This window comes from Euprymna scolopes, chromosome 39, assembly GCF_053919585.1.
Source record: "Euprymna scolopes isolate OS-2025 chromosome 39, ASM5391958v1, whole genome shotgun sequence".
Lineage (NCBI taxonomy): Eukaryota > Metazoa > Mollusca > Cephalopoda > Sepiida > Sepiolidae > Euprymna > Euprymna scolopes.
The window spans coordinates 80,965,546-80,980,646 of record NC_136520.1 but is presented as its reverse complement, the minus strand read 5'-3'; the positions used below and the strand labels follow the sequence as shown (position 1 = coordinate 80,980,646).

The window sequence follows — 15,101 nt, the reverse complement described above, 5'->3', positions numbered from 1 at the left end:
TTCGACCGGTGTCAGACGACTGCTGTCCCTTTTCTATCTTCTAATTTTCCAGTTTCCTAAAGTGCAAGAGGGTCCTACTTGATAGAAAAACAATTTCGCACACATAACTAATGAACGAACATTTTTACACGAGGAACAAAATAATGATAACACCGTGTTATTATTACTTAAATTAATTGTTCTTTAGCAGTTGATTTTCTTTTTTAAATAATTTTACGCTTAAATCGTGTTTTTTATCCTTTAATTTTGATTCTTTTAAATTTCATGTATTTTATTTCTAAATGAACTGGACAAACAAAACAAAAGAAACTAAAGAAATCCAAACAAACAAAACAAATTTTCTGCTTTGAATACAAAAGAAAAAGAATCACCCCGCTTTGTTTTTGTATTGAATTCCTGGAATGAAAGGTAAGTTTTTCTTTTCTTTATTTTCTTAAATTAAAAAAAAAAAAAAAAATCCATTCAATAACTTTTAAAATAATCTGAAACATTAAAATAAGTTTATTTTTATTGCAATCCCATAAAAAAATGTTGATTCCACCATGCTTTTGTAAGAAATGTGAAAAAAAAAGAAAAGAAAATATGAATCGGCAATTAAAAAAAATCCTAAATAAATATTACTCAATCTGACATTTAGATTTTTATGAAAAATTTAGTTATTTAAGTACAACTTTGTGATTTTGGAGTACCATAAACGCAATACTTTAATTCCAAGTTGGTTTGTTACACAATTGAGCACAAAAATTGCTGCTTTTTCGCTATTAGATTATTTTAATCTTAAAAAAAAAAACAAAAAAAAACTTCTGTTTACATTTATTATGTTGCTAGAGAAATCCGTTTGATTTTTTATGTTTTATTGAATATTTAATGATTTTAGAATGAAGATCACTTTCTTTTATAAAGCACCCCTTTATTGAGCATTACCAATTAGCAGAAACTAAATGTAGAAAAAATATTAGTATCTAACCTAGCGTAGTTTATCCGGTAAACAAATGCAAATGTACCTTTTCTCTGGGCATTACGTTTTGTTGAAAAATTCTCTGACACCAAAGTAGTGGATAAATCAGAGTGGGTCTGGTGTTAAGGCTGCAAAATATTCCTAAATCGCGACCCCCAGTTCTCGGGAGTCAAGAAACACAAAGCAATAATCTAAATCTAGTGAAGGTAACAAATTGAGATTCTCCAGATGTAACTGTCGTAAAGGTAACAAATAAGAAGGTTCTCTAGAGGTAACAACCATCAGAACTTCTCAAAGAGTCCCAGAAGTAATTCATAGAAGGAGCACCCTACCCACCTGAATAGTTTGGTGTGTAAATAACAGAAATATACCAAGGTATTTTCAAGCGAACTAGACACCTCGAACAAACCCACTCAAAGACTCAACTAAAAAGACTGGCACTCAAAGACTCGCTGGAAGGAAGCAATGCTCTTAAATAACAACTGTCACATATGCAAATCACTTCCAGCCAGCAGCGGATATAAGCTAGAGTTAAAACGTCACCAGGTCTTGCAAAGTCAAAAGAGAATCTGACCTTCCTCTGACTTCTCACCCAACCTTAAAAATATCCATAGATCAGGAATAAAAAAAATTATAAAAATAAATATTTTAAGATTTTAGAGTGGGGTATCAGATTACATTATAAATTTAACATAAGGTGAACACCTACTACATAGCTAGTTAGCTGTCAACAGGAGATGTAATCGATCAAAGTTTCCAATTTTTGTGGCAGTGTGAGAGAAGGCTGATATTGTTTTTTGCTTTCTTACGTTTTGTTTTTTAGAGGGAGATTAGAGCCCACATGTTGTTAACTATTCTGTACATTGACCTAATGATTTAATAATTAAAACACAAAAACAAACTTATTTAGGTAGGTAGAAGAGTAACTAATTTTTTTCTTAGGTAATATTTATTTGTTATATTTTTGTTTTTGTCCAAACTACAAAATCCCTTTTTGTTCATTAAATTGTTAGATAAAAATTCAAATTAGTAAACAAGGACTCCCTTCCTGATGTTAAGACGGGCTTTCAAATAATAATGTTATTATTAATGAAGGGAGTTTTTTTTTTTTTTGTATTTGAAACAGAACAAAAAATAACATGGACGGATAAAAATAATATCCTCTCCCCAAATCTTAAGTTGAAATAAGAATTGAATCCATATTTTTATATAAAATAACAAAAAAAATTTTTAATAGCAAAAATTAATTTAAATACTAAAATTTAAGAAAATTAACAATAATATTTTTATGGGATATTTTCTTTATTAAATTGTTAGGTGAAAATACAAAATGATTCATAACATGTAGGTTCTCAATCCGTCTAAAAACATAAGTCCCAACCAATATTACCACAGCCGTCCCCTTCCTGCCTGCCACAAACTATTACATGTCTCATTGACTGCTAGCTGGTCATGAAGTGGATATTTTTAAAATGTAGGAAAGAAGAAAAGACAAGTGTAATTTTGTAGGTTGCTCATTGGTGAATGTGTGACATTAATTAATCAGTAACTGTAAAAAGGGACAAATTCTAAAGCATAGAGGTTGAGCTTTGTTTTTGTTGGACAGCTTAGAATAAGAACAAATGGTGGAAGATAATATTGACTACACAAGGATTTGTCGCAAATTGAGGGAAAAACAAAAAAGGACTTTTGTGCATTGTATCGACAAGAGAATGTTTTTACACTTGTCATTTCTTTTTTGTTTTGGTTTTGTTCCCTTTCCATTTTTAGTACCGACCATTTTTTTTTAATTTCTATAATCTTAAACTGCTTATAGAACAGCACGGATATAATTAGTCTTGGTACAATTGCATAACAATCGAAAATTGCAACTTCTGACTAAGAATGTGTTCAACAGTCAACGGTGAATTGCGGAAATCAGTTGCTAGTGTATTTAACACACAGGAAAATTTATGTTACCATTTTTTTCACTGAAAATTTGTATTTTCATTACAAATATATTTGTTATAATTGAAATTTTTTTATACAAATCATCAAATAAATATTTTTAACAAAAGGAAGGGGCGTTGTTGACTATGTTATACTTTCACCTAACAATTAAATAAATGATTTTTTATCTCAAAGTTAGAATCGATAAAAATTATGCTGTTCGAAAAACTTTTGTCAAAAAACATTCCACTGGTGATTTTAAGAAGCACAATTTGCCAATGCAAGGATAAGGGCGACAATACGCCCCAGAGTTGTGGGTGTGTGTTTTTGAACAGGATGAAGCCAGGCTAACCAATACACCCAAAATGAAAACTAAACGAAATCTGCCAAAGAAATCCCACATAAAAAAGAACAAACTGTAAGTCTTCTCACTCTCTCTCATGTGATGAATTGATGTCGCCTTTTGTTATACCCTTTTTTTTTTGTTTTTCATTGGTATAATTTCTACTCAACATTTTTAGATATTATCATAAAACCCCCATCTTCATGATTTTAATTTTTTTTCTTTGTTTAATGTCACCTTCTTTTCTTTCCTCTCTCCCCCTGTAGTACATCCTCTCTTGTTTGGCAAAATATATGGAACCCAGAGAACCTTTTCTTTTTTTTCCTTAATTCGTTTTATTTCGTTACATAAGCACTTCACGTAGTTCAAATGTAGGGTGTGATTGTAACAATATATTGTGTTTAACTTTTTGTTTGTAAATATACAATTGAGAGATTTTTCAGTAGATAGCCATGCAACAGGCTGCATATCATTGCAAGTGTCAATCTCAAGCTAACAATCACCGCCTGAGAAGAATTGCTCACCTGCAAAATGTAATAATGAAAAATAAAAGAATGTTGCACACAACTCTCTATCAAACACTTCCAGTAGTTATACATCCAGTTGCTGTTTCTTACGATGCATACCTGAAGCCAGATTGAAATGTTAGTAACGATTCAAGCCCACTGAAACGGTCAAGAATCTTGTCAGAACCACATACATGTAACACAACAGGAGAGTCCATTATATATATAACATCACCACAATGCTAATTATATAAAAGTTATAGTTATAATTGTCTGTAGAATATATTCTAAGAAACGCTTGTACTGACTGGTTCTGTGTTCTTAAAAAATATTCATTTATTTTTCTTCGATGTCTATATATGTCTTTATATGCCTTCATCGATTAAATTAATCTAGAATTTGTGAGTTCCATCCAATAGCTACAGCAAAACACAATACAAATATGTAAACGATGATACTAAAAATCTTGATTTTTATTTATTATTTATTTACAGATGTTCCTGCTTGAAAGTCTTTACTAAATTATAATGAGTAATCATTTTCTTAAATTATTGGTCAATAGAAAATTATTGACTTGTATTTGGAAGACAATGGAGACATTTGTGCAAAAATGTATTCTGCTGGATACTACTATTTATCAGCTTCTCTGAAATATGGTGAAAATAACACATCTCAAAGATAATGATATTGCTCAAATAAATAAAAAAACGTGATTGAACCGCAAATCACAGAAATATTTTATACAGTGCAAAAAATATAAGAACTAACAAATGTTTCTTGCAGATGTAACACTAGGTAAGTGTTATATTATTGAGAAGTAAGTGGAGTTTCTCAAATTTGTTTAAACACGTGTAAATTTAGACTAAAAATACTGGAGTAAAATGTCATATTATTTATAGTTATACTGGGGGAGCCTCATTCTTGTGAAGTGTGTTGATATTCTGTGTTCTAAAAAATCGACGTTAGTGAGACATAAAAACTCAAACTATGGAAAAGCAACATTCTTCTGATATTAGTTTATTGAAAAAGCTACATTCTTGTGAAGTGTGTGGATTTTCTTTTGCTTACAAATCAAAGTTAGTAAGACATATGAGAACACACACTGGAGAAAAGCCATATTCTTGTGAAGTTTGTGAATATTCGTGTTCTCATAGATCAACGTTAGTGACACATATGAGTACTCATACTGGGGAAAAACCATATTCTTGTGGAGTGTGTGGATATTGTTGTTCTAAAAAATCAAAGTTAGTGAAACATATGAGAACTCACACTGGGGAAAAGCCACATTCTTGTGGAGTGTGTGGATATTGTTGTTCTGCAAAATCAAATTTAGTGACACATATGAGAACTCACACTGGGGAAAAGCCACATTCTTGTGAAGTGTGTGGATTTTCTTGTTCACAAAAATCTGCATTAGTGACTCATATGAGAACTCACACTGGGGAAAAGCCACATTCTTGTGAAATGTGTGGATATTCTTGTTCCCATAAATCAAGTTTAGTTAAACATATGAAAAAAAAGCACAAGTTATGAAAGCCATATTCTTACAAAATATGTTTGTCGTTTTCTTCTAAGGGTTCACATTATGAAAATTTCAAGATAGATAAATTGAAAAAGCAGACATAAGAAATCATGAAACCATTCCAAATTACTATTGCAATAAAAGACAGTATAACCTGAAACAAAACTGAAAGAACTCATTATTGGCAAAACTATTCCTAAAGACTATTGTCATAATAGTCATAGAGGGAAAACCTAGAATATAACACAAAACTTGAGAAACTCAAGAATTTTTTACAAATGACAATGTCTCTGGAAAATATACAAATCCCGTTTTTTGTAGAAGCAAATGGCTTTGTAAAAATGTTACGAAATAATTAAACACAAATCTATGGAAGACCAAGCTGTTTTGAAATAACAGATATCAGCTATGAAATAGACGAGGTCTATACATAAAAGAGCCTTCTTGTATATATTAAAATCGTAATGAAATAAAATAGAAGATTCAAGAAATAACTTGATTTTTTCTAACTGATGTAACTTATAAAAGAGTAAAAACAATGTTCAGTTAAAATAAATAACAAACAATTCACAAAAAGTTATATTCTTACATGCTGTCCATATTCCTTTTTTCTCAAAAATAAAGTGTTATGAAAATAATAAACAGTTCATAAAAACATTCTGCACACTATATATTTTATTTTTTATGTTTTTATATCCATCGGTTTCCTGCCACTCCTAGCATATTCTGAGATGTAACAATATATTAAAATCGTAATGAAACTGTCATAAAGTGTTGTGAAAATAACAAAAAATTTATAAATTTTTGTACACTCTGTCAATATTCTTGTTCTCATTAAATAAAATGTGAAAATAAAAAATTCACAAAAAAACATTCTTGCACACTATGTCAATATTCCTGTTCTTGTAAATAAAGTGTTGTGAAAATAATAAACAATTCATAAAAAAAACATTCTGCACATTAATATATAAATAGCTCTATGTCAGTCTGTTGATCTGCCTATGTATTTTCAAACTCTATTTCCTCCCAAACTAAAAGTCACATGGGTCTTTAGTCGGTTAAAATTGTTTCTAAAGGGCAAAAAATGGGTCAAAACTTAAAAAAGCCTTAAATATTTTTTACATTCATCGTAGTTTATTTAAAATTTTTAATCGGTTTATATACGTGTTAAGTCACCAGCTTTGAATGCTAGTTTCAATTTTATTCTTGCTGATGGTACCTAAACACTTATTTTTACTTTTGAAATCATGACTAATAATGTGTACAAAGTCTGGACAAATTAAAATATTATATTTAAGTGTACCTTCTGCCCGGACAAAAATCGCCCCACTAGTGTATATATATGAGAATTCACACTGATAAATACTTTCGCAAACAACCTTGCAAATATACTCGGGTAACCAAGTGCAAGACTGCTTCAAAGAATTTCGCTTAAAGGGATGCTCAGATTTTTTAAAAGATCTCTTGAACGAATGTATGAGATAGCAGGTGAATATCTGGCTTCACAAAGTATGCCTCATCCACCACCAGAACAAAAAAGGAAAACAAACAGTAGATATAACTAAATGAAACAAAACAAGTATGAACCGATATAGTCAAGAATAACGCCTGGAATGTTAAAGATATAGTTAGATTGAGTCCAGTATCACTGAATACCTGCATGGCTTATAAAAAATGATACAACCTTTATATCCACAAAACGGTGATGCACAACACCTTAACAAATCCAGAGAAATCTGCTGTCTCTCTACAATATAAAACTCTTCACTTGCCTGGTTGCATAAAACAACTATAAATAATTATTGGTTGTAACATATCTAAAAAGAAAAAGCAGGGTGCAGGAGGAAGTTATTTTGCACCAAGAAAAAGAAGATTAATAAAATCATCATCACCAAAACGCATATGATAGTCTCACTTACTTGTATGTCTACTATGGTGTTTTTAAATTTTATTAGATCGATGCGATAATCAAGCAAACCATGACTAAATATAAAGATGTAACAAACAACATTGACCTGATTTTAACATTCTAAAAGAGACAAAATATTCCAACTCTCATGAAAATGAAAAAAATCAAGAATCTAAAAACTAGCAGAGTGTCATCCAAAATCAAAAGATTTCATAATGGCTAGGCACTAGGTCATATAAGATAATAATGGTACAGCTTCTCTTACTGATGTTGACACTAGTAACAAGCTGGCGACTACACAAGACCAACACAAATGTAGTCCTGAATCCATCAATACTAAATAAAGACACAATAAGTTAAATAGTCCATTGAGAAAGGAACACCTTATCTTACTTAGGTATGAGAAGTGAGGAATAAAGAAAAATACTGTATTTAGGCTCAGATAAAATATTTTCCTATCCAATTGGGAAAATAGCAAAACTCTGACCAGGAAATTATTTCTGATTTTATCACAAATAAAAGGAAAGATGTTGCTGAAGCAATTTGTCGATTCATAATATCATAGAATTTGAACAAACCCAATGGAAAAAGAATATCAATATTCTTGTCAGAATAACATGCTGATAAAAACAATTTAATATGTCAGCATAAAACTCATGAAGCTGATAGAAATAATTCACCATCAGCATATAAAAAAAAGAAACTTATTTTATACTGCTTTTCTTATTAAGATATAAGATGGAAAGAAAGAAGATCCTTTACTCTAAACTCAAATACAATTTTTTTTTTCCCTATCGCAGAAAATAATAGCTAAAACTATGATCAGAAAATTGCTTTTGAATTCATCGCAAAGATTTAAATACTTCTGAAGTAAAAACTGCCATTTTCCAAACACTATGAACAAAACAAAAAGGTATCCCTCTTACCGCAAAGCAACAATTTAGTTTAGCCCATTGGCTATAAAAAAACAGTTGATAAGTCATTCAGGGGCAGTTGAAATACATTGCTCTTATAACATGTCTCGTGTTACTGCATTTTGTATCGTGGCATGTCGATTCGGCGAGATTGTTTGGTGTTGCTCGGGAGGATGGCGTATCGATTCAACAATATTGTTAGGTGGTATGTTGAGTTGATGAGATTGTTCAGTGGTGTGTCGTGCTTGTCGACAGTGTTGCTTGGTAATGTGTGTGTTGATTCAATATTGTTTGTGGCGTGGCATGTCAATTTGATAGTATTGTTTGGGATTGCGTGGACAAATTTGTTCAGGATCGTGACGTCACTTGTGATATATATATATATATATATATATATATATATATATATATATATATTTGACACTCTCTCTTCCCTCATAAAGCAACAAGCTATTTCGGCCATCATGGCCTTCAATCCAAAGCTCATACCTGTATTTGATGGCAATGAATCTGGACAGTCAATAGTTGAGTGGTTGGAGAAAGCTGAACTAATATGTCAGCTGAGTGGGGTGAAGCGCATTAAGTGCGTTATTCCGATGTGCTTACCAAGCGGCGCATATACTGTGTACCAACAATGAAGTGAGGAAAAGTGGGCCGATTTTGAGTGTATAAAGAAAACACTGTACACAACATTTGCTTTGGATCCTTTTGTTGCATGGAAGCAGTTTTCAGCGCGCTGCCTCCAACCAGGTAAAACAGTCGACATATTTTTGGCAGAACTATGCAGGTCCTGTTTGCAGCGTATAGGATTAATCCCTGGTGCATGCTCATGCCATTTTAAAGAACTGCACAGGAGTTCCAGAGCAAGCTGCATTAGCTGCACGATCAACACAAATCACACCTAAGGAGATGGAGACTTCATGGTGGTTTTATATGTGTAATGGACTTAATCATAGAGCAAGCAATTTTCTACTGGATAGTGCAATGGGAAGAGATGTTGGTGTCAAGCCTTGAAAACCTATCACGTGTTACCGATGCCAACGACAAAGGAACATTGTTCGATTTTGTCTGGGAAACGAGCAAGGGGACGAGAATTCAGTGCCAGTCTGATCCCCCAAACTTGTATAAATGGCGTATTGCTGGTTATCACTGTTCACATCAATAACCTACCACGTACAACTCTAGTGGATACTAGATGCACACAGTCACTGGTCCGTAAGAAAATGGACAAGGAAAGTGACTGTGGTGCTCATAAGTAGATGGAAGCAGATTTATCTGCTGTGGAATAGGAATAGTGCAAGTGAACCTTGGTGCAATGTGGAGCATTAGCATAGAAGTCTTAATGGTGGATGGATACAATCAAGCGACTGAGAGGAGTAGCTGCGTCTAGTGCAGATGAGGTGACTTTTCCACATTTCAGCAAGACCAATTTTGCTGCTATCACCATTACCGAGCCTGACTTCTCCACAGAGTATGGACAGAACACTCAGAAGTGAACCACATCGTGGAAATGGGCTGGCGACCAACCTCCACTTTGAGAAATAGACTTGCAGAGTATCCAACCCTAACACCAATTTGAGAGGAATATGATCCCGAACTGCAGATGGGGATCGATAATTGTTGGCTACTGCCATATCCTGAGGACGAACTTGTCCTCCCCCAAAGTCTAATCCCCCTCATGGCTGTTATGCAGGAAAACAAACAAAAAGTGCAGCCTGTTATGGATTATTGGGAGCTAAATAAGTATGTGGATGTTCATACGGGCAACATGGATGTTTGCTTACAAAAATTAAGGGAATGGCAACAACAGAAACAAAACGTTGCAGTGCTGGATCTATGCCGAGTCCATTTGCAAGTACATGTTGACAAATCTCTGTGGTTATTCCAAACAGTAGAGATCAAGGGACAGCAATATTATCTTACCTACCTCGGATTTCGACGTAAGCTGCCCCTTTAATAATGCAGGCCATTGTTAATACTGTCCTCAGCAAGGATAAAACTATAAACGTAGCTACGTCTCCGTATATTGACAACATTTTTGAGGATGAAATGTATGTTCTGCAACCTGTATCAAGAAACATTTGGAGAAGTTTGGTCTGGAAAGCAAGACCCCAGAACAACTGAGACTGGATTCACGTATTGGGATTACATGTCCAGAAGGGGCATGGAAAATGTTTATGTAGTATGGAAGTGACCTTCCAGCAGTGCCCGATAGACTTACTCACCTAATTGTATTTTCAGTGTGCAGGAAACTGGCTGGTTACACGTTGCCACAGCGTTTGTAAACCGAATAGCAAATATGATGATGACTGGATGGAATGACGACGTATGAGACCTCATTCTAGCATAGATAATCGAAGACATTTGTTTGAGAGCATCCTAGGACGATCCAGTTACTGGTGTACCTGTGGAGAAAATGTTACAGTGCGGGTGGACGCTAGTTCCATTGGTACAAGCATAGTTATGGAAAACAATGGTTACATGACAGAAGACGCAAGCTGGCTCCAAGCAGTGCATGAAGACAGACATAAATTTAGCTGTGCTGTGAGGCGTCAATCTGGCATTAAAGTGGAAAGCCAAAACTATACATCTACGAACAGATTCTGCCTGTGTATATCGATGGATAACTAACACCTTGTCAAGACAGACCAGAGTGCACACTAAAGCAGTCTTGGAAATGTTAATTAAGCGTCGCCTCTCCACGCTCCGAGATTTGGCCTAAGAATATGCACTAACAATCGATGTAAGGCTCGTTATGTCTTACAATAACAGAGCTGACCAACTTACTCGAGTACCACAGCTGTGGTTAAATGAGATCTGTAAAACAACAGAACCGAGAGAACTTGTGTGTGTTGTGACCACAGAACACAAACACGTGACTAAGATACAAACAATTCATCAGTCTAGTGGACATCCTAGTGTGAAAAGAACATGGTACTTTCTGAAGTTGAATGCAGTTAGTGGTTAGGGATTGTAGAGAATGCCAATCCATAGATCCAGCCCCAGTACATTGGAAGCCAGATAGGCTTGACGTCCCAGTAACCTGGAGCAGGGTGGCTATGAATACAACTCATTTCAGCACTCAGTTGTACTTGTTGATAGACTGTGGCCCTAATCGTTTTGCCATTTGGAGGCAGTTGCACCGGCATGATTCTGTGAGTGTCATTAAGCAGTTGCAAAGTATATTCTGTGAAAGGGGGTCGTCGACCGAATTGCTCACAGAAAATGGCACAGCATTTTGTGGAAAGACATTTGCTGACTTTACACAGATGTAGGGTGTGCACATTCGATTTCGGTGCGCCCGTGTACTCTCCGGAAACAGAATATTTGAGAGGTCCGATTGCACAATAAAGCGTATTGCGGCAAGAACAAAGTACACGATCTTAGAAGCAGTGTACTGACACAACATTACACCTAAGGATGACAAGACGGCCATAACAGCACCTGCAAATGTGCTATGCAATTATAAGATCCATGAAGGGTATCGATGAAGTGATAGTGCCTGACACTACAGTTGCTAATCCATACAAGGAGGGATATGCGATTTGAGTAGAAGAATCCAAGGGAAGATGTACGACGCAATTCGGCACAGAAACAGTGACAAAAATAAATAGCCAACACTCGATTTCAGTTGATGGAACACCACACCACATAAATGATGTGCGTCCAGCATGCCAACATAATTGCATAATCAGTGACGAACTCACCTCATCAGATAACGAAGTCCCACTGCTGTACGAACAACCAGATGAAGAAAACTCTTCAGAAGATGATGAACCCAATGTAACTCCTCACTTGAGAAGGTGGTTAAGGACCCCTGCCTATCTGAATTCTTGGCTCGTGTAGTCTAGTCTTCTCTGAGGTTGGAAAGCGAATATCGAAGCAGCAGGCAGGAAGAAAGACAACTCATGTAGACTAATCTACAGTGTAATTTCGCAAAATTATGTACAAATATTTTTACAATATCACTCAGTTTTTGTAAGTTCTTTTCACAGTCTCAAATCTCTTCACAGACAGCGACAGACGGTTGGATGAGGAGGGTGGAGGGGTCACGTCTCTACACGGTCTGTTCTTCTCGAATACCAACTTCTACTCCAACTCAACTTCCAACTCTCAACTAACTAATATTTGCACGACTCTTAACTGACTAATATTTGCACATATATATAGTAAGGTATGTGGATGGGGTGGAAATTCCCCCCAGCCAATAAGATCTCGCCACGAAATCGCAAGCCCTAGGTCCCTGGGTGGGCACAATTCCCATACCTGAAATCTGAATTACTAATTCTCACGATTTCCAAGACCAGAGGTAAATTCTGACATCCGACCTTGAGTTCATTTAAGACCAGGCAATATTATAAGTGAAATTTCCTGTCATCAACTTTTAGCTGTAAAAATATATTTATCTGGTTTCAAACAATATCTATTTTGACATGAAATAAAAAATATATATATTTATCTTCTCTATCTTAAATCCTTGGGGGTCTGGCGTCACCCGGGAATAAAAAGCTATAGCAGCGTAGATCTAATGCTCCTCAATGGGGGGGGGTTACAATACACAATGATCCAGAGCAGAAAGAGTTTAATGATGTGGTAGACGCAGACACCACTGAGGAAGTTCCTGAGCCTGTACCTTTAAGACGAAGTACCAGGAGGAAACGGCCTGCTCAGCATTGTCATTTGTGTGATCTTGAAATCAGAGAGGAGTGTGCCGAGCATGCATGGAAGCACACAAGCGTATGAGTCAGGCCTATCTACAGTAAAAAGCGAACCCGAGACCTTTTGATTGCAAATCAAGTCTACAAAAGAACTGCATCCATCTTGCCCCCAAAGTGACGATTTAATTTCGCCCAACGGCTATAAAAACAAGCTAATATCATTCGGGAGGGGGTATTGCTGACCTTAAAAAGTTTCTGTAATGTGATAACTTAGCCTAATCATTTAGGCTTTAAAATTGTCTCAAGAACACAAAGGGTGGAGGCGCCCAAAAAGAGTTGAGTTCTATATTCCTTCTCCAGCTGCTGATCTGGAACTGTCTAAAAAAAAAAGCATTCAAAATCCGCCAGGCCCATCGCTCGGCAGTTAAAATCTCGACTAACCTTATTGGTCTAAACAAAGACAGTGGGTGGCCAATCAGCCAATGAGGGATCTGCTTATAATTGTAGAATTTCTCACATCCCTCACTTATTATCGTTTTATTTTTTATGTTTATCTAATATTTTAGATGTCGAAATGGGAATCACATATTTTTTTACAAAGTTTACATAAAATATGATCCCACGTATGTGACATTACCAATTAGCAGAGATATTTAGAAAAAAAGGGTAAATCTTTACAATCTAACTCAGTCTACTTTTTTGCTATTAAGTTTTTAGTCTAAAACAATACCCCGACGTACTTTTTCTGTCTTCAGAGCTTCCCTAATCAGCATCGGTAAATCCTGTTAACTTCAGGCCGCCTTCACATTTCCTGAAAGATAAACAAAAATTTAAAGTCCCTTTCAGATACCTGAATACATGCATTCTAGTGTTCAATTGTCGGGGTTTGGTTGTACTATGATAATTTATTTACGACCCATGAAATATCGGGTCTGGTGCAAGTAGATTAGTAAACCAGGCTTCCTATAGCCCCTCTGTACTTTGTGGAATCAAAGGATTTTGCTTCCTTAGAGAAAGTTAATTTCTGTTCACAGGGTATTAGTCTGGGTTTGCAGTCTGGCATATTAAAATTTTCTAATACTTTCTCAGTATATGTCCGTTGATTCATTTCTATTTCATTTGGTTTGACTATGAAGTCCACACCAAGAAATCTTCATGTCAAACTTTTGTTTGAGTAGGGTCTTGACTTCCGTTACTGTGTCTAAGTTATTTGTAGCAATCAAGATATCATCAACCCATACGAGAATAATAATTCTTTTATTTTTATCAACTTTTTCAAACATGCATGTGTCGATAGTGCTTTTATTAAATTTTTCTTGTAGAACTTCTTTACTCAGTAGATCGTTCCAATTTTTACCGCTCTGTTTTAGGCCATAGAGTGATTTGTTTAATTTCCAAACAAGCCCGTCATTGCCTGGAGTAATGAATCTTTCGGGTTGTTGGGTGAAAATATCAGTCTATTTTGGCATTTAAGTATGCTGATTTGACATCCATCTGGTGAATCATACTGCACAGCAAATTGCATTAAAATTCGGATGGTGGTCATTTTTGTGGTGGGTGCATATGTTTCATGGTAGTCTATGTCTTTTATCTGACTGTACCCCTTGGCAACATATCTAGCTTTGTATTCTTCATTATTTTTGTCATCTTTTTTTTATATTATACACCCATTTTCCCCCAACTAAATTTTTGTTTTCAGGGAGGATTGTCAGAGTGAAAGTGTTGTTTTCCTTTAAGGAATTCATCTCCTTCTCCATTAACAATTTCCATTTATCAGCCTCCGGTGAATTTATGGCTTCATGATATGATCCAAGGATAGTTTTATTTTCACAAGAATTTATACATTCTTCATCTTTATCACTTAAGTTATTGCTAGTGACGTAATCTTTTAAATAAGTGGGTGGTTTTCTCTGTCTTAGTGAGTAACTTGGATTTCTGTTTTCGGAACTGTCATTTGTTCTGTTACTTGTCTGTTCGCTAGCTTGACTCTTGCTATTAGCTATATCTCTCTCGTAGGAGTCAGGTAGAAGTTCGTCTGTTCTACTCTCATCAACCATATGTTCACTGAAATGGTCAGGATTTATTAAAGGAACCAAAGTTGGATTAATATATCTATTTTGGTTTGCAATATCCTGAGTGATCTCCCTTTCATCGCTAAACTCATTTGTAAAAGTATATCTATTTTGGCCCCTGTTATCCTGAGTGATCTCCCTTGCATCGTTAAATTCATTTGTAAAAGTCACTAACCGTATTTTTTTTTTGTTTTTTTTTTTTTGTTACAGATTTCTTATCATTGAAATATACAAAATAGGCTGGACTATATTTGTCGTATCCTACAAAAATTCCTTTTTCTGTCCGAGGT

At 34.9% G+C, this 15,101-nt stretch overlaps 1 protein-coding gene across 1 annotated transcript in view; it reads left to right on the top strand.

The window, feature by feature from the left end:
- Window positions 1–148: 148 nt before the first annotated feature.
- The window catches only part of LOC145263896 (hydroxyacylglutathione hydrolase, mitochondrial-like), a 257,028-nt gene continuing 242,075 nt past the window's right edge, over window positions 149–15,101 (top strand). Inside the window, exon 1 of the mRNA XM_080120976.1 lies at window positions 149–408. Coding sequence (XP_079977102.1) covers window positions 402–408 — 7 coding nt within the window. The 5' untranslated portion in view covers window positions 149–401. The remainder of the gene's footprint in view (window positions 409–15,101) is intronic.